Source organism: Apus apus, chromosome 2 (genome assembly GCF_020740795.1).
Source record: "Apus apus isolate bApuApu2 chromosome 2, bApuApu2.pri.cur, whole genome shotgun sequence".
Lineage (NCBI taxonomy): Eukaryota > Metazoa > Chordata > Aves > Apodiformes > Apodidae > Apus > Apus apus.
The window spans coordinates 16,712,632-16,733,697 of record NC_067283.1 but is presented as its reverse complement, the minus strand read 5'-3'; the positions used below and the strand labels follow the sequence as shown (position 1 = coordinate 16,733,697).

Genomic DNA, 21,066 nt, shown 5'->3' with positions numbered 1-21,066 from the left:
CAGACCAGTTATCCTAAGTAATTTCACATGTGTAGGAAGGAGCTCTTCTCAATACCATTTTGTCCTAGGAATCTAGAAGGAAAGAAGCAAATAAACCCTTTCCAGCTATCAACCTAAAAGTGAAGGGCTAGAAAATCTTATGCTATGTATGGCATAAGCTCAAATACAGCTTAACAGACTTCAGGGCATACCTGGGAAGGAAATGGAAAGATTGAGTCTAGCAACTTCCTTCCTTTTCTGCTCGAGAGAGAGCAGGGGAAATCAACAGAAGAATCTCAACTAAACAGCCTCTGACTGAATGCAGTATGCTTGCCTGGTCAACATGATGGAGGAGGGAGCAGTGACAATGTACCATCTCTCCCAGGCATATTATGGGAGACACATGGAAAAGCTGATGGATAGGCAAAAATACCATGCACCTTGTCAGTTCTTTCCCCTAACTCACACAAACACCTGTAAGGTATTCAGGGCAGGGAAACGTGTGACCTTGTGAAGGATCAGGCAGTCTGGCTAGGCAAAGGGCTTGGCACCCTGCAGCTGGCCATCTCCCTGCAGTCAAGACAGACATCTGCCAAATTCCTGCAGTTGTTCAATCATAGTAACCACGCTGAAGGTAAAGCACTTGTTTCCCTGAAATCCCACTAAGATTATCACATTGCATTTAACTGCTTCCAAGGAACAGAAGGCAAGAGTGAGTGAGTGAATGAGAAAGAGAAAAAGGGAAGGAGGGAGGGTGAGCAAGTCAGCAAAGGGGGGGAGAGTAAGCAAGAAAGGGAGAGGTGCAGTTGTGGCAAACAACCTGTCTTCAGACTCAATCCACTAAAGCTTCAGAACTATGAATAAATGTGGACAGTCACTAAGGAAATACCTACAGTGAAGTTTAGGATCTCTGCAATTTGACACACCAACAGTTCCTCTTGTAATAAACTCCTCGCATTGCTTACCATTTCAAAGAAAAACAGTTTGCCACTTTGCAAACTACGGAATAACTTACTGTGCAAAAACCTTAGAAAGGAGGCATAATTGATCTTTAAAATTCTGTAGCACTTTGAAGATATTAGAGAGTCTCAGGCTTCGAGATCAGTGTTTTACAGGGAATATGAAGAAGCAACTATCTTAAAAAAGGCTCCTTTCCACTCTACAGTCTTCCTCTAAACTTATCAACTGCTGCATTAATCACCATTGCAATATGCATCTAGAGCACTAAGGTCTTTCTTCTCTTCGGAGTGGAAAAATAATGTGATAGTGTTCATTAACAATGATACACAAGGGAAGTTCTGATGGTACATAAGGAAACAGTTTTCACTAGGAGAATGCTTATGAATTGGAAGAGGCTGCAGAGAGCATTTGTGGAATGCCTGTTTCCAGGCATTTTCAAGACCTGAGCAACCTGCTCTGAACTCAGTGTTGACCTGCTTTGAGCAGCACATTGGACTAGATGACCTCTTCACAAACTAAGCAATTCAATGGCTCTATAGCCTACTAGATAGGTAACAAGTGCCCCAAAAGCACCACGGAGAAAACCCCAGGAGTTTGGCAGAATTTTTTTTTTAAATCAGATTTTTAAAAGGAATAATATCCATTGGGAATTTTGTTCTAAGTACCAGATTGCACTACTTAGGCATGGTGTAATTAAATCAATGCTATGATTGAAAACTTTTTAGTAAAAGCACATTTGTTAAAAATTTTTTGAAGCACATGCAATGAAAGTTAGCAAAATACAATAATATCCACTGTATATCAGAGACAGCTTTCGAATGAATTCCTTTTATAAACATCAGTAGCAGCACAACAATTTAAGAGCAACATTAAATGTGTTTCTTGATCACAGGTACTTCCAGTTAACATTGCATCTCTTCTTAAAAGCACAGCCACTCATTAAACAGACAAACCCCCACACAGCCTGAGGAAGCAGACGCACACACCCATGCAGAAAGCACTTCACAGGTGCAACACATCCTCACCTTGAGATTGGGTTTTGAGAGGAGTTTCAACAGTTCTCTGATCTCACTGCTCAGTGGCTTGCTCTGCAGCTCCTCAGCCAGCTGGGTGGGAGATAGAATCAACACAAAGACCATTAGCAAAGCATTGTTTTACCCAGTGCATCGGTGAAAACCCAGCATCTATCTTGTTCAAGGTTATTACTTTCCAGCATGTTCAAACAGGAGCCAGCATGAAGAAAAACACCATCAATCACTGCGCTTCTTTTTCTGGCCCTCAGTGGACCAGATTTAAGCCAGGCCTTTTGGCTCAGTTTAACACAAGTAATCATCTCTGGCAAGGGTGCAGCCAGATCACATTCTGATTTATAGCGATGGGGGCAAATCCCAGCACTTCATTTAAGTGAATGGTCCTTTGCGTGCAGACAAAGGACTGCTTGTAAAAATGACTGGATCAAACTTTGACACTGTCTATAAAAAACAGTTTTGAATGAGGTGGTGAAATCCACACTGCCTCCAAAGCCCCACAGTAGCTGTGCTGTTTAGGACTGGGATAAGAAAGCAAAGTGCCCCTACGGTTCAAGCAACCTGAACCTTTTATTATGTTTACACACACACTGGAAGGAGCTTGTTAAATGTGAAGCGAGTTAATCATAATATAGTTTATAACAGGTCATCAGCAATTCAAGCCCCTAAAATGCACGAACTGTGTCCTAACAACAAGATCAGTAATTTATGTTTGGTTATATTACAAATTTGTGGTTTGGTGAACAATAGAGCAGCAGTCTGATGTTTAATTGCACGGCTATTTGGCTCATGTCTTGAGTTTTTCTTATCACGACATTCTCAACTAATTTGGACTCAAGAGGCATATTTTACTGCAGGATTTCAGACTCGAACTGTTTTTCCAGGAGAAGTAAAAGCTAAAACATATTTCACAACTCTGAACTTGAGTTTAAAATTCTGAAGCTCCATGGCTCATAATCCAAAATGTGATTTCAGATAATCACTTATTTTCTTTGCACTAAATCAGCATCATAAAAATGTCTCAAAGAAAGACTGGTTATTTGGAGCAAGTAGTTTTATTAATCTAGCCTAATTTTAAATTTGTACTTCCATTTTTTCTAGATTTTCAAGATACATGGATAGAAGCATCTTTCATGTAATTATATATAATAGACAATTCTGGAAGCAATTCTAGACATCAAACCTGGTTTGAATACTTTTTTAACCTTCAAATTAACACAGGGTAGCAAGATTGAAAGAAAAATTAATCACCTTAAGTTCCACAGCCTTTTAACTATAATTCATAGATAAAAATGTCCATCTAATACATCAGTGCTAATCTTAACAATATTTGTGTCTTAATACTGAAAGATTAAAAAACTATTTCTGTAGAAAAGGTCAAAATTAAGCATTTTAGGCACACAACACCAAGTACTGAGGTAATCTGACTGCTATCTAGTTTGCACGTTTTATAGAAAAGCTCTGCAAAGATGAAAATCATCTGTGATGAACGACAGCAGGTATGTCACCACTTCCCCTTCACTCTCTTTTCATTCTTTAGCTTGTACTACTCATCATTAGAGAATAAAATCTATTCATTCGTGTTTCATTGATGAAGACTGGTAATCACTCAATAAGAATGACTGCTTCAGCTTTTCTCTCTCAGATAAATTGTGCACGAGTATCTATTAACTTTAGCAGAATTGGCATTTGCTTTAGTGGTGCAATTATAAATGCGGGCACATAAGGTTTAGAGCAGTGAGCAACAGAAAGAGTATTTTTTTAATTGCTTTAACAGACTTTTTAATCTCATAATTTAGAAAATATTTGTTCAGAGGTGAAACAAAAATTCTTTTCTAATTTACAAGGTTTTTCCAAACATTTCCATAAAAGTCTTAAAGGCACATGTAACACCCTGTGATAGAAGAGGAAAAGAAAGAGGAAGATGAAGATTGACAGAGAGGGAGGAAGACAACACCATGTTCCAGTTTAGCAAACAGGTATCACCAGAGCTGCTTGTTGTGCTTCTAGCAGTTTTGGACTGGATTTTCCCTTGTTGTTAAAGTGCCAAGATGTGGGACAGCTACCGACCGCAGTACAAGCTATATGGCATACTTTGGGAACACTGATACTGTGCTGATCACCTACTATGCCAGAGACTGCAGGAAAAGCTGTCTGAGAAACTCTTCTATGATTCTCTGTAGAAAAAAACTGTAACATTTCACCAAGTTCTTTATGGAAAGCTGCCACTATAGAGCGGAGGAAACAAAGCAAGGGAGAGGGGCAGATACAGAATGAGGCTGGAGAGATGAGGAGCACTGGGGCCTGGGGGTTCAAAGCTTCTGGAGAAATTTCTGAAACTTCTTTTGCCAGAAAGGTCTTTCTAATAATCTAGAGGCCCTATTTGCAGTATATAACTATACTGCCAGCAATGTTTAGATCATTTGTATGAAATCAAGAGTCCTATGTCAGACATCGCTGCTCCAAGAGGCAAACAGAATCTCTGACAGGAAATTCAGTCTAAAAGTCGCTGGGAGTGAGGAAAGACAAGGTACAGCAGCTAGGAACATGAAAATGTTTCTAAAAAGAAGCCTCACTACTTTTGTTACCTGTGCAATTGCTTTAAAAAAAACCAAAGAATAAAACCACACTCCCTTAAATAGTTTTTTTGTTATGTTAGAGCAGCACCTCAAATTTAAGTTTGAAATCAAACAGGTAATACATACCTGTTAATATCTCCCTTTTTTAACTAGAGTGCAGCTGCTATAACTAGGAAAATAAAACATTAATTTAAAGCCTATTGAAATACAAGTGTGTTTTACATCACCAACATGCTCCTAAATCCCTGAAGCTGACAACTAGTTAGACACTTTTGCCAAAAACTGAACAGCAATTTAATCCTGGAACTTCAAGAGTTTTGGAGTTACAAACCCCACTGCATGTAAATTAACTCTCAAATGTTGCTGATAACTGTTGAAACACAGAACATCCTGCAGCATGCTAGCCTGACTTCAGCTGCCAAAGGACGTCCTCATTCTATGGGACAGTGCCCATAAAACCAGCTGTTTGGCTACACAGAAGCAAAAATGAAGAACCAGCAAGAGGATCTTTAAAAAGAAGTTGTGCTTAAAAGTAGTCAGATGTCTAGAGACTCTTGTGTCCCAACATATGTACTTTTTAAAAATACTACCATATGTACATAATCTGACATTCATAGGGTTAAAAACTCCAACCTCTCTCAACTGAAGAGTGACAGAATACTTCAATTTGGGGATTTTCAAAACTATACATTTTTAATGGGGCTGAACAAAGAATGAGATTGCTCAGCATTTCTGAAAATACCAAGAACTAAGTTTTGTATCCAAAAAAAAGAAATTATTAAGTATTTTAGCCCAGAGATCCATAACATAAATGTTAACAAGGATTATTAATATGTCACCAAGAACTTAATGAAGAGAATTTCAACCAGCTTTCTAATTTTCAAAATTACTATCAACATTATTCAAAGCTACTTGAAGGTTAAAAAAATAATAGTAATATATGTCTGATGTCAAATTTAATGCTTTATTATATTTGATATGTTACAGGATACAGCTCCACTCCTACTGAAACATGATTAAATTACATTATAGCCTTTTATCAACAGACTTCAAATATGTTTAATTTAGTTTTTTGTTAAAATGTTATCATTCTCAATTAATAACACCTAACAATTTGTAAAATTGAAAAATCAAAAGTGATTAATTATATAAAAATGTAATTAAGATTTTAAAACATCCATAAAGTATGTGAAGTTTCAAACATGTATTTGAATTGGATCCTAATACACACTGCTTTTTCCAAAAAAACAACCTGAGATCATCAACTGCAACAAAGATTTCTGGATTTCACCTAAACCACAGTTTATTAAACATTTCTCTATCCTGGCCTACCTAAGGTTCAGTCACAGTTTATACAGGTGTGTGCACAATTCATCTGAATCCTAGAATTAAATAGCAAGAAATGGCAGGTTGGATTTTTTTTTTTTCTTTAAAATAAAAATTATAGTAACAGGAAATTAACTACTCCATCAATGCCGACTACTTTTACAATTTATTTTTTGGTTATGAACGTAATTTGGAAAGCTCCAATATAAATAAATCACTACGGTACTTTTTCTTAAATAGTTTTTGGTGGGTTTTTTCCAACAAGCCTCCTTCCTAGGCATTTCATGGGCTTCATTTCTGTAGTGCTATCTATCATTTTTCATGTTCTGTCAGCAGTGCTGGTATCTCATTTGTCTTTATTTTTCCAAAGCATTCCTCTTGCCTATGACTTTCTCAAAACACTAACAGTTGACAGCTTTTCCCTTCCCAGTAGAGTTCCAACCTGTAACTTCTATTACATAGTTACTAAAGCAGAACAAGAGGCTATCTAGATGCAGTGTTTTTGTAACAGGCAAGTGAATGAAAATCAAAGTAATATCAGCAACAAGCCCAGCGATGACAGCACCTTTGGAAACATTGCAGCTTCTTATGATTTCAGCTCAGAGAATTACATTCATATGTTTGCACTATGAGGAGTTCTGCTTGCAGACAGTTTTTTGGGAGGCTTGGTATCAGTGATCTCAGCAGGGGACACTTACATCATCTGCCAAGGCTGCTGCACCATGGAGTATGGGCACTGGGTTCTGTTTTTCATAATAATGCAGTTTTTCATGAACCTGGAAGACAATAGCACAAACTGTAAGTTTATTTAGCCACACAACAAATGGTACAAAATTACTCTGCTGAGCTAACTGATCTGTTGAGTGTCTATAACTAAAGAAACATCCTTACAGTAACCTACAGGCAACAATTATGTAAATATAATTCATCATCATCCTCTGTTGAAGTGCTAAGAATATGAAATCAGATGGAAAAAATGCTCAGTACGTAGACCAGCCCACAGAAAAACTAAACATTTGTGATTTTTCTCTCCTGGCTTTCTATGTCCATATTTCTAACATATTGTTTTAAGTATCAATTACATTTTATATTGCTGCTGAAAACACAAAGCATAAAGTGTTTATCCCCAGGATGGATATAAAAAACACTGTAAATTATGATTTATGAAGTGAAATAATAGCCTGCCACCCACATCTTGACAGACAGCTTGGTGGAATGGCTGCCGTCACTGAAATAATTCAGAAACAAGGGCAGAGTAGTGCTAATATGAATTCCAACACATGTGAAAGAAAAAGGCAGTACTTCAGCAAGTTAAAAGTCATTTAGGAGCATTTAATATTTTTAATGAGGAGTTATCAACATTAAAAATGCAGTGTGCTTTGGTTCTTTCAAAAGGGGAAAGGATGCACCATCATTTAAATACCCAGCCTCCTCCATAAGTCATGCTATTCAAAACTTAGATTTTTCCACTGTGAAAGTTTAAAAGAGCCAAAATATTTTAAAGCTTCTAACAAATTTTTAAGATCTTACTTCAGAATGGCACAAAATAATATATCAAACAATTTTATTTACATTATTTTCCTGAAGATACACAGATTTACAACTGTTAATTAAAATTTTTAAAAAGAAGACAACTGATGCAAACACACCACTTTCTTAGATTTCTACTTTAGTCTTTTTGCTCTGAAGGAGGCATGGACTCCAGATGGTTGGAGGAGTTGCAGAAGGAGCTAAATCAGGGACTTCTGCACTTGGCAAGGAGAGGAATACAAAGTCTGGTAGAGGCCATGGGGCTCATGACTTGGCTGGGGAGCCCCTCTCATCCTCGGGGTACAGGAACCCCAATGACACCTTACCCCTTCCCAGCAGTGTGCTGGGGAGGGACAGGACAGATGCCAGGCAGCCAGGACAGCTGTAAAGAACAACCAAACCAATGGTCTGACCACACATGAAATGTCTGGAGTTTATTGGATCTTTTATGCACTGACTGTTTCCTCCAGCCTTTCCTCCTCTTCCACATTTGCTTTTCTCCACTTAATTTTACCCACAGAAGCACTCACTCGTCTCACTGCACAGGATTCCCTCTGCTTTTTCCCCAGCCCTTTCTTTTCAATTTAAACTGAACTCCAAACAACTCTATCCATAAAGAGATGCCATGACAATGACACTCGGTCTTACCGTTTTTCTTGGCTCCTACTGTGCTTCATAACACTTTCTAAGTTCACGTTTTACTCATGTGCACTCTAGGTTCTTTGAAGCCATACCACACTCTGGCAATGCAACATGACATAGCAAGATCTAAGTCTTGCTCGATTTCTTTGTCATTTCTGTAATCTTTGTAAGATTATTTCTGTACATCATTGGTTAAAAGCATATTGAAGTTCTGAAATGTCAAGGCAAAGCATGAAGACAACACAGTTGCTCAGTTGCTAAGTTGGGAAACTATTTGTTCTGAACAGCAAGTATTTGTACTCCATGTGAAAACTAAATGCAAAGCACTATTATCACCAGAACATAAGTCTGAATTTTACATAGCTTATGTAGACATTGTTTACTCAGCAAAGTAAGATTAATCTATATTGGATGTCACCAAAAGTATGACTGTAAATCTTAGTATTTCTAGCTCACAAAGCACAGAAACTAAACAAAACATGGAGCTTCAGCCCCTGAGTTTAGCAGAAATGTGTGGTTTACTTAGACTATGAATGTGGATAACTAAAAGGCATAATAAATAAAAAAGTCTCAAATCCATAACTTCAGCTAACATCTTGATTTTATCCCAACTGAGTTTCTGTTAGCTCTGAGGTTAAAAGCAGTCACCTATGCCACCTTCTACTTCCTCAAAGAAAAGAGAAGTGCGACTGTGAATGAAGCTGTTTTTATCCCAAACAACCTGCAGGAGTCTTTGCCAATGAAATGCAAAAAACAAAAAGGGGGGAAAAAAAAAAAAAAGGAAGAAAAAAATGCTAAGGCACTCTTGCATAACCCATCTTTTAAAAAAGGTTATAAAACTGTAAATTCATGCAACAAAAGCATAGAGTTTTAAGAGGAGGTACTGTGTAACATTAACAAGTTATTGGCTCTGCCTACAACCAGCCAATGGCTGAAATTTTTATTTTCCAGTAGATATTGGAATCCAGAGATATCTGGATTCAAGAAGTAAAAAAGAGAGCATTTGCCTATTCAGGATAAAACATTCCATATTTGCCACCATTTATTAGAGCTTCATTTTGAGTAATTGTATGTAATACAAAAAGCAAATATAATCTGGGGCTACACAGGATGCCCAGTAACTGTTATACTGTTGCCTTCTCTCTAGTATGGAATGTATGGACAGTACAGGGCTGTATCATGCTGAAAACCAGAAAATATGGTACATCTGTTTTAAGTTCTTCTGATATTTAAGTGTAAAGCTTGAACCCTGAAAATCTCTTCACAGATGAGACTGAGTCTGCTAGAGCAAGAGTTATGTATTGTAAATAAAACATACAAAGCTGTTCTGCTGAACAGATGACTAAGTTGCTGCGATTTTGGTTTTTTATATTTTTTTATGACTACCTGTCCTTTTCACTGTAGGATACTTTGGGTAGACTTACAAGGTTCTGTAAAAACTGACAATCTACTGTGAAGATATGCCCCAAGAGGGAAAAATAATCATTTGCAAATTTATACAATTTTTGGCACATTTATAAGCAGGGGGAATGTTTTCTGCATTTTCTTATAGAGACTGAATAAAGCTTTCTATAACAAAGTATAGTAGAAATATGTTTTCTGCAGTGTCCCCAGCCTGGACTGTTTTAAAACCCAAAGGAAGCCTTCCAAGTCAGAAAAACAAAAATCTAAGCAAAGAATCCTACAAAATAAGCTTAATTTCTCCTTTTACATTTCTTAATTTTCAACAGTTCTTCTATCACCCTACTGAAAACAACAGAGGGGATGGGGATAAGAACATACACTGAATATCATCAGTTTCCAATATCCCAGTTAATTCTGGGAAGCAATCCCTGTAATCCCAGAATAATTTAACTACTATTTAGTGGATTCTAGTGCAGTTGTGTAAGCAGGACTTTTCTAAAGACTCCACAGAACAATACCACACACCTACAAACTACATATCGGGCTTCAGAAAAGGCAGATTGTCTCAGTATTACCGACCAAGATTTATTAGCAATATTTTAGGAAGTTACTCACCTGTAAAGCTTCTAGGAAATTCAAGACAGATCTCCAAGATGGACTATTTTCATCACAAGATGATAAAACAGAATAGACTATTTCAGTTGGAAGGGACCTACCTGGTGTGGCTATGATTTTGCTGAGAATGGAGAGAATGTATCTGCAAAATTTAGCTAATTACACACATGTGATAACATGGAACACCATCTTTGCTTAAGGCAAAGAACAATTTGCACTGAGGACCTCGTCACCACATCATGTACATTTCTGGGATTTTACTCTGGACTAGCCTAGTCTAGTATTGTCTGCTGAATACCCATTAGCAGCTAATCTCCTTGTTTAGTTTCAGCAGGAAGGAATCCATCTCATGCACTGGTCTGCTGATGCTCAATGATGTAAACAAAAGCAGCATAAGTTGAGAAGATGGGAAATTGCTTTAAGAAATGCACTCCTGACCTGAACTAGAATGCCAATATAAACACATGTGAAGCACCAAGACATGTCTAGAAAACAGACATTGAGTTTATTATTGCAGAACATCCGTAAGAGTAGGCAGAACATCTCTGCTAACTGTTCTCTCATTATATTCTACTGTATCAACAGCAGAGGTGTCTGGAATCAAAGCACTGACAAAAGCCACACAGCTCCTGGACTTAGTGGCTTAGTCACTTGCATGGACGCATAATGAAAGACCCTCTTATATACAGAAAGCCTCTTCAGTGTCCACCAAAGTTACTGTTCGCAAAAAAGTCTTTAACTCCACTAGTGGCAACAGAAACCAGGGAGGGGCTACTACAAAGAGGACAACGTTTACAATAAAAAGCCTCAACAGATTAAGAAAATGGAAAAAGAAAAGAGAAACTAGTGAGGCAGTAAGTGCTGATTTTGGCTATGTTTTTACAAAGCAGTCATTGCTTGGGGGCTGGAAGGACATCAGTTGGCTGGTGGCAAGTGTTTGCTTTTGCGTCATGAGTTTCCAGCCCCTGCAAACAGTTAGAACAAGAATAACCAACAAGGCACCTAAATTCTTTCATGGAAACCCAAAAATGCTGACTCTTCAGCTTAACCCTTATCTCCTGCTAAAGGGTGTTCCCTTTTTAAGGGAAAGAAGGAGGGCTAGAACTGGAAGTACAGTTGGAAAAAGGAGATGCTTCTAGTCTTGGTAAAACTTGGTAACTAGTTCATTTAGCACTCCTTTAAGTGACCAGCTCATTCATAGAAATGATATGAGGCACAAGAGCAAACTCAATAGAATTTCGTTAAATTTTATCAGCTTAAAACATTATATCCTTTGATAGTTAAACCCACTCATGCAAACACTGCAGGGAACATTTCAGGTATCACAGGAAAGAAGCCTGTTATTAAGATCCTAAAGATGCAAAAAACAGATATTATTTCTGCTGAGTTCAGTTTTGTGCTACAGCAGAGCACATGAAACAAGAGACAATCAACATTCACTCTCTTTTCCAGGTCATACACATACTTGAAGTCCACAACCTGAAAAGAGCCAACAAATAAACATGCATATTGAGAACAAAGTGCTCTAACATTATAAAAATCTTTGCAGTTGTGTTAAAAGAAAGCATGGTTTGGGTAGGAAGGATCATCTAGTCCAACCCCCCTGCATTGGCAGGGACATCTTTCACTAGATCAGGTTGTTCAAAGGCCCATCTAGCCCTGGACCTTGAACACTCCCAGGGATGGGTTATCCACAACTTCTCCCATGCAACCTGTTCCAGTGTCTCACCACCCTCATGGTAATAAATTTCTTAGGTCAAATTTAATCTTGAGTGATTTTAGGTCAAATTTAAACTGACACTACCATCTGTTCAGCCCTTAAAGATAACAGATAACTTTGCTAAAGTCCAGGATTGCACTGGATGACACTTAAAAAATGTCTTTACCCAACATTCACCATGACCCATATTGCATACAGAACTCCTCCAGAAATTTTTAAATTGCATTGCCAATTTCAGAAATAAATCCTCAGAACTGTATGCTCAATTATGGTAATTTTCTAAGCTACAAAATGTGGCAATAGAATTATATTTAAGGGAGCGTATTCAAGGGTGTTTTTCTTGTCAGGTTACATTTTGTAAAAATTATACAATGGTGTGTTATCTACAGATTCACAAAGTTATTGGAGCAGCATTATTTTAAATCAGGTGCTATCAATGCAAATCAGCAGCGTTGCTTGGAGAGTCACTATACACTCTCAAGAGTGTAAAGAAGATGGACTCTCAAGAAACACTCTCAAGAGCCAATTTACAGCTTTAATTTACAGTCTCAACAAGCTCTTGCTGCTTGAACTTTGATTCAACAAGAACTTGGTTAGGCAGTGCTTATAGGTGTGACAGTATTGTTATGGTAGAACTGCCCAGTTAACAGTGATGGCAAATATGTCATTATCATTAATTGCTAAACCGATAAAAGAAGCACAGCATGCTAGAAATTAAATAAAGCAGCCTCATGGGGAAAGAAGGCAGCTTTTATCAACAAGCAAAATAAAATGATGTACTGATTTTGTTAAGGACAAGAAAGAACTTCGCTAAAAATTCAGGTCATGTGAGTTACTAGTCAATCCAGCCAAATACCTAGTTTTTATTATCTAGCTAGAAATTGCAAGATAGGAAAAATGCCTTTGCACATTGCAGTAAACTGTACAGTAAAACCATATTCTTTGTGAATTATTGTGGGGTTTTTTTATCTGTGGTTTCAGAATTTCCTCCTCAGTCATTTAACACTGTGCCTCACTACCTCATTTGTTTTCCTTCACCCTTGAGGGACCTTGAGGAGCAGGGCACATCTGAGGAAGATGATCACAACAGAGAAAATCCAGTGCTTCAGGAAGGGGCAGGAAGAACACTTGTACTCAGGGCCTTACTCAAGGCAGTCTTAGAGATGAAGCAGCTCTGAGACTAGTCTGATATAGTCATGAATTAGGTCCTTGCCAGATTTTATTTTGTCTTTAAGAGATCTAATAAAAATCTCAGGCCTGTAAGGACCCACCTCTTGATTTTTGTTGTAAAATGAAAAAGCATCTCTTCCACTTCTTCTATATTGAGAAAAACAAGACAGATACTAAGTGAGCAACAGATGAGCCTGGTGATCCTGCTCTTGCTTCTCTGTGCCATACAAACTATCTCTATGTACTTAAATTGCACCTCCCCATCACATTTTTTTTTAATTGGAAAAAGGACTTCATTATCTGTTCAGTACCTGGTTACTGACACTTTTAACAAACACATCTCCATGAACAGCGGGGTATACCTGCAGATCTATGTCTTATACTATATCTAATTTAAGAATTTTATTACTTTATGCTAGGTCACCAAAGCATATGAAAAAAATCCTCTATTATGCTCATATACTGTGCCTTCTCCTTAGCTCAAAAGCAAAGACAGATGTTAACATTAAATTTAAAAAATTAAATTCACTGGGAACATTTCAGAGCAACAGCTATAGCACTAGAGAAGTTTGCCTCATCTGGAGAGCACCTTATAAGCAAGCAGCTGTTTACCTGTCAGTAAGATTTAAATGCAGAAAAAATACACATGACAGGAAGGCCTGGTGAGGTTGTTTTTATTATCCATTTTGACAAGAGACAATAACAGGTAAGAAAGGAAAGATGTGAGTGCAGTTAAGTGGGAGATTAGTGGCACAGAAGTTCAGCATTAACATTTAGTCCAGACACAGCCATTTTCATAGCAAAGGTTCTAGGGTATGATTGACCAATTTCCTGCTTCACTACCACCTTCCTAAATGACACTCCATCCATTCTCTATTTGTAAAATGGAAAAATAACATTTCCTTGCTTAACGTGGTTAAAAACAAGATCAGGTAAGTACCTTGAAAATAGTGTACCACATAGCTTAAATTCATTTGGGTGCTGTGGAACCTGCTGGGGTAGTGGATGAACACCAGACACTTTCACCAGGAAGAAAGGAAAAGATCTATCCTGAAGCTTTTGTTTAATGTGGAAATTTGACTAACACAACCTCTCTATATGCACATACAGAAAGTGAAGAGAACAATCTGAGAAAACGACAGAGGCCATGTACACAATGACACCACCTCATCCAACCCCTTCTGCCCACAGCCAAGTAACAAGAGGTAAGTTCTATAGATTTCTAATGATAGAAAGTGCTCTAGGTAAGGCTTGCTCATGGAACTGTATTCTCTCAATGGTCTTTTGTAAAAGGCTCTTCAGGGGGGTGAGGAGAGCCAAGTACTGTGTGCAGAACAGGCCAGGCACCTCAACACAGCAGGAGCCAGGCGTCCTTGCAACACGCAGAATCCAACCAGTGCTCAGCAAACCAACAGTTTGGTCTAGTGCCTGCAAAGGAGTGACTTTTAGCCTGGCTCCCAGCCCTGTTTGAGATCCTACAGCCACATGAACAGCAGCCTTGCACAGGACTTGCATGTTGCTGTAAACGGATTTCCTGATTTCTCATCTGATCCTGGAGAACAAATTATGCATGTTGTCTTTGCGATTGTCTCTTCAACATGAAAACAGGTACTTTTCCAGTCATTTTTAAGCTAAACCCAAACTCTTCCAGCATTCCCCCATGGATCCTGTTTTGCAGCCTTCTCGTCATTGTAGCCACTCTCTTTGGAAATTTCTACTTAATTAGTGGCCTTACCTGCAATCTACAAAAGATCAATACATTTTTACCTCAACTACGGATAATCCACAGCATACCATCTAGTTTTCATACAGTGATAATTATTATTCAAGTAGCATCCTAAAACTATTAGAAGGTTAAAGATTAAAATAGCAAATACATGAAATGTTAATTTCCTTATTCATTCCCATTTACAGAGTACTCCAACATGCTTATTTATTTTAACCCCTTTGAAGCTTACCTTGTGAGATGCTGCCCTTTCTCTTTCTCAATTTTAAAAAGCTTTTCCTTTAAATTATATTTTAATACCTCTGAGGTTTATTTTGTTTAGCCTATATCACAAAAGAAAAAAAAAAAAAGAGAAAGGACTCAAGAATAAGAAAATTCTGGTCTGAATGAATATGAAAGCATATGGTAATAAGACTAATGCATCGACTATTTTATTTTTGCAATGTTAAGCAAAACAGATTAAATACTGGCTACAAACCCAGTTTTTCCTTGCAGAGTTTCTTAAAATGTTTATTTTTCTGTTAGAAACACTTTTCACTTTGAAATCATTGTTCCTTATATAATAAAATAAAGCTGCTATTATATGAGAATTCACAGGCTTCATTCAAATGCACTTTTTTTTTTCAGTAATAAGAAAAAGTTTTGATGACTTTGCTTATATCAAGAGTGTCCCTGGGTAGGTAGAGGAAGTTCAGACCAAAGCCAAACAACTTGTATGTGGTCCAAAATAAATTTCCCTGCAACTTTAGAGCCAAACAGGCTACATGGCTACTGTACGCAGTATTTTCAACATTGTTTTTCTGTACTTTTAACCCCATTTCCAAAGGAAGGAGCATCAGAACAATTCCAAATGTGAATGAAACCACTCTCTTGTGTGAGCTAAGGACATGAAGTCCTTGAACAGAAAAAACAGAACATCATTAAACATTTTCTCCTTTGAAACAAGCAGTCTTCAAACTGGAGTCCATGGATGCTGAAAGATCCCTAACCTTGATAAATGCATTTTCAAGACAAAGTCTGAGCAGTAAATTCATAAATTACCAGTCTGAATTGTGCCAGCCTGAATTAGCTAAAATAATAGTAAAGCAATTCTATTCCAAAAAGCACATGCTGATATATAGATATAGATTTAGATATAAAAATCCTAACTTTGGTAAGAGCAACACTGAACTCAGGTTTTCAGGTCACAATCTGCTCTTTCCAATTTATGGTTCTTCATCCTTCTGTCTACACACTCTCAGAGGCAATCTTTGCTCACCCACATCCAGCATTATTACTTTAACAAACACACTTTTTAACAAAGCATTCAGATTTAAATGAAACACAGAATTTAAGCTGAGCTCACATGAAGTGTCTGTATTTGTCTCTCTTCCTTTCATTAAAGAAATTATAAGGATTCATCATTCACAACAAAATAAAACCAAATCTTTCATGAAAGATGGCCCAACTGTCAGGAAACACTTCTGTGCAGTTCTGCAGACATAGCAAACATAGCATACAACAAAACTGTTGAAATCATAGATAAAGTCTGCAATTTAAAATCGTAAAAATACTCAAGATTATAACACAATTTTTATACAAAGGTTTCAGAGCACATTACCACAGGAACTAAGCATCAGTTTCTTCATCACTGAAAGGAAACCATGGACTAATCACAAAGTGCACTTTATTTTCAAACCAATACTACTAAAATTACTGCAATCAGAAAAAATATTGTAATCTTATTTTTTTTTGTATTCTAGCTACTGATAGTGTGATACTTCCAACCAATTGAAATATTTTTCTGCTATTATTGTAATACACGCCATTTACTTTTCAAATATACTTTTATTTAAAGAATATTGATGCAAACAAGAAAGGAATTGCAACTCCCACTGTAGCCCTTTAGTTTTGAGAAAGAGTGCTCTTGCACTGTTATAATGAAATACAGATGGAGATGCAATGATCAAACAGCCAATGTTTTTACAAACTTCTTGAGGAAATATTTATTTCAAGACACTAATGAACTCAGATTGCTCAGAAAAATATATACACATCTACAGTATTTCAATCCCACATTACAGCAATAAACTTCTTCAAGGCAATCTTCCATTTCTTCCCACTTAAACGTTCTGTTGATACTACCTTTTCCTTATTACCTGACTTGACTAAATAATACAACAAAGACTTGCAAAATGTATGCCTAACCAATTTGAATTATTATATGTAACAAATAGTAGAAAGAATTGATCTACAACATCAGAAATTAAAAACTTATAGTCTTGTTATTGGTCAGATTGTAAGAAATGCAGAAGTTTCCTTAGCTTTATGACAAAGCTTTTTTAAACAGCACAAGTATTATGTTACTGTTTCTCAAAGCAAAAGTGTTTCTTTATTTGGGTTTTGATACTTCAAATTAAAAGATCTTCATGAATTTCAGAGGGGGATTTTTTCTTAGAAAAGTCAGCTTTCTGTTCTACAGATAAAAATAATCCTTCTTGCTCTTGACTATCAGATTTGAGCATTTCAGAGAAAAAAATTACCAAAAAGAGAGAAAAATAATTGTCCTACTACATATGAACTGAAAAAAGAAAAATAACCTGGATGCAGCTCAAATGTAAAGAACAAAGATCATGTCAACAACTGATTGGGCTTTGTAAGCTATCATTATCTGAAGCCCTTCTAAGTACAAAACATATCAGCAACTACTGTCATCTTATAGGTGAGACAAATCCAAGAAAACTGCCATCCTGAACATTTTATGACTTGCAATTAAATTTTATTATCTAATTCAACAATTAAAAAAAAAACAACACCAAAAACCAATCCAAATGCAATATTCTATTATTTCCTACAGCTTTATGCTGGTATGTTGATTAGCAAAGAAAGAGCCATAAAGTGAATTCAAACATAAATTTACAATACTTTCTGTGCCAATACTAATACTTATTCACATTAAATTATTCCCAGAATCCAAACTAGAGAACTGAAGAGGTAACTTGCTAAAAACATGGAGACAGCACTTTAAAAAAAAATAATAAAAAAAAATAATAAAAGAACACTTTTCCAAAAAATGAAGCTATTGGGACGTATTTTAAATGAACAATTGTACAGTCCAGCTTTGTCAAATAAATACAGCTGAGAAAGTGAAACAGAACTGAAAGATGAGAGTTGTCTGCTAAGCATGGAAAGAAGCTCTGCACAGTAAGAGCTGGTAGTCTCAAATTCACTGCAAACAGAATTCCATGAAGGGCAAGTTCAAGCTTTCATTTAGATGCTAGAAACAAAACAAGTATGTGCCTAGGTTTAATAATGCTCTTAATAAATGCCTCATCCATTCCTTCAGAAAACACAAAAAAACTTTATAAAGAGTAAAAGATTCTCATTTGCCCACAAGTATGTTTTACTAGTAAACAATTTGCTTTGTAATCTTGATTTCTCCTGATACTGTTTTTAAACACTCGTCACAAATTTGAATCGAGGTCTTTACTTTTATGTCCTTATACAGAACCCGACTTCCTGACATTTTCCAAAAGTAAGTGATTTCCACTATTCTGCTAACAATACAAAACCAAAGGAAAGAACTTTGTGAACCTGCTCACTAAGTAAATAGATTTCTAATATGAACAAAAGCTAAACTGCTCTTCTTGCTGTTAAGACAATTTTTTCCCACCAAACCCCATTACTCCATTCTCTGCATAGCTAACATTTTACAGAAATTACTATTAAACATTCATTAAATAAAACAGATAAAAAACTACCGTTTGCTGCATACAGACTGAGAAACCTTGGCACAGACTTGTGCTTTTTCACTTTCGTTATTCAGGCAGAGCCTGCTAAATTTAATCCATGAAGAGTTTGGTTTATTCTTGCTTAGCACAGTAAATCCAAGATCCAGTTCAGTTCAGGTTCTCCGAGTTCCCACTAACAGCGAAGAGACCATTTCTGTACAGCCCAATGATGTAGAATTAACCCATTCAAAACACCAACTTTAATTGCAGACAGGGACATCTATCCTTTGAGCTAAAATTAAATAGATAAGTATATACATATATACACACAGACATACATTTATCAATTAGCACCATCTAGTGGGGTCAATACAATTTATGTGATATGAGAAATATGTAGCTCACCGTTCAGGTTTCTCTACATCCTGTGCAACATGTTATGATACAAGTCAAGTAATTAATAAAATTCAGATGTTAAAAAAACCCAACACAACAAACCCCAAATGTGCATAGGCACACTATTACAAATATTTTATTGCTTCACATGTGCTATGGTATGATTTGTAGTTAGCCTCTAAAGCCACACCAAACTTAAGGTGTATGTGAACCATGGATTTATACTGACATTGTGCTCATTTTTTTTTCCCCAAGTAAGACCTAATATTCCATATGGTTTTTACTGCCATTTACCCTAACCTCAAGATATCCTTTCTAATCTGTAATTAATCATAGAAACATGTAATGTCTTGGGTTGGAGGGGACCTCTAAAGGTCATCTAGACCAACTCCCCTACAATAAGTGGGGACATCCCCAACTAGAACAGATTGCTTAGAACCCCATCAAGCCTATTTATGGTTTGATCCTGATTAAAGCCCTGTATGTCTATAGTGTGATTACTGGATTATTTAAAAACTAAATCTCAACAAAACCTGCTCTTTTCCATGAAATCTAATCTGGAAAGCACATAAAAAATCTAGATACTTTATGAAGATGATATCCATACTAAGTGTAAAGCAGTACTAAAGTACTTAAGTGTCCTGTACATAATCTCTACTGTTTATAGCTGGCAGGTTTGGAGGCTTTTTAACTCTGTCAAAATAATTGAGGCAGTCTTGTTTATGAATAATTGACATCACTGGCATTTACCTTGCACAGGTTCTAGCAAAAGTCACCAGGAAAGTTAGAGATAGGGACAGAATACAGATTAAGGCCAAGGTCTTGAACCTGGGTTGGAGCAATCCCAAGTACAAATACAGGCTGAGTGGAGAATGGATCGAAAACAGCCCAGAAGAGAAGGACCTAGGGGTGATGGTGAATGAGAAGCTCAGCATGAGCCAGCAATGTGCTCTTGCAGCCCAGAAAGCCAACTGTGTCCTGGGCTGCATCAAAAGAAGTGTAGAGAGTAGGTCAAGGGAGGTGTTTCTTCCCCTTTACTCGGATCTTGTGAGACCCCACCTGGAGTACTGTGTCCAATTCTGGAGCCCCCAGCATAAGAAGGATATGGAGCTCATGGAGCAAGTCCAGAGAAGGGCCATGAAGATGATCCGAGGGCTAGAGCACATCTCCTATGAAGACAGGTTGAGAGAGCAGGGGTTGTTCAGCCTGGAGAAGAAAAGGCTCCAGGGTGACCATAGAGCAGCCTTCCAGTACCTGAAGGGGACCTACGGGAAAGCTGGGGAGAGACTTTTCAAGAGCTTGTAGTAAGAGGACAAGAGGTAAATGATCAAAACTGGAAGAGGGGAGATTTAGGTTAGACGTTAGGAGGAAATTCTTTAGTGTGAGGGTGGTGAGACACTGGAACAGGTTGCCCAGGGATGTTGTGGAAGACCCATCCCTGGAAGCATTGAAGGCCAGGTTGGAAGGGGCCCTGAGCAACCTGGTCCAGTGGGAGGTGTCCCTGCCCACGCAGGGGGGTTGGAATTAGATGATCTTTAAGGTCCCTTCCAACTTTAACCATTCTATGGTTCTATTATTTACTTTCCAACAGACAAAATAAAGACTGTTTATCCCACAACATCCCCAGTAAACCTTCTTCAGGAAGGTTTACACTATACCTGACTCACTGAGACAGAAGAGAGTCAGTGGCTCCAAGGTTCAAAATCTCCTCCTCTTGGGAGCAGTGATTTCATGTTTAGAGGTCTATGAAACAGGGTGAAGGAGTAAAGCAGCAGGTGGGAAATCAGAGGAAAATACACCTAAAATTGAAGAGGAGAGCACAAAGTGTCTACTTGTCATAACATTCTCTGAAACAAACAGTTCTGAAGCAAAAATGTGTCCTTGCTAACCAGCAGATGCATCAAAAGAGATGTACTGATGCATCATCCCTGGAAGGACTTAAACAATCAATGTGTAGATGTGGTGCTTATGGACATGGTTTAGTGGTGGACTTGGTAGTGCTATGTTAATGGTTGGACTTGATCTTAAAGGTCTTTTCCAACCAAAATGATTCTATGACCTAGTACAGTGAGTGGAAGTACAGATATTAAAAATAAAATAAGAAATAGGATTCAGAAGTCAAAATTGGATTATTATTTTATTCCTTTGCTCCAATAATGTTGGTGGGTTTATGTCAGTGCATGTCAGAACCAAGTCCAGAAACCGATGAGAACAGATGACTGTTTATATTTCCCTAAAGAATTTAATCATGTGTGTACTTTGCTAGAAAACTTTAAGCTGG

General features: G+C 37.2%; 1 protein-coding gene across 3 annotated transcripts in view; it reads right to left on the bottom strand.

Annotated features, from left to right (window-relative positions):
• Nucleotides 1-21,066, bottom strand: part of MPP7 (MAGUK p55 scaffold protein 7) — a 144,330-nt gene that overhangs the window by 61,210 nt on the left and 62,054 nt on the right. For all 3 annotated transcript variants that reach the window (XM_051610352.1, XM_051610354.1, XM_051610353.1), the window contains exons 5-6: nt 6,571-6,648; nt 1,965-2,045 (exon numbers count right to left, since the gene is read on the bottom strand). In XM_051610352.1, the coding sequence (XP_051466312.1) occupies nt 1,965-2,045; nt 6,571-6,648 (159 nt within the window). The remainder of the gene's footprint in view (nt 1-1,964; nt 2,046-6,570; nt 6,649-21,066) is intronic.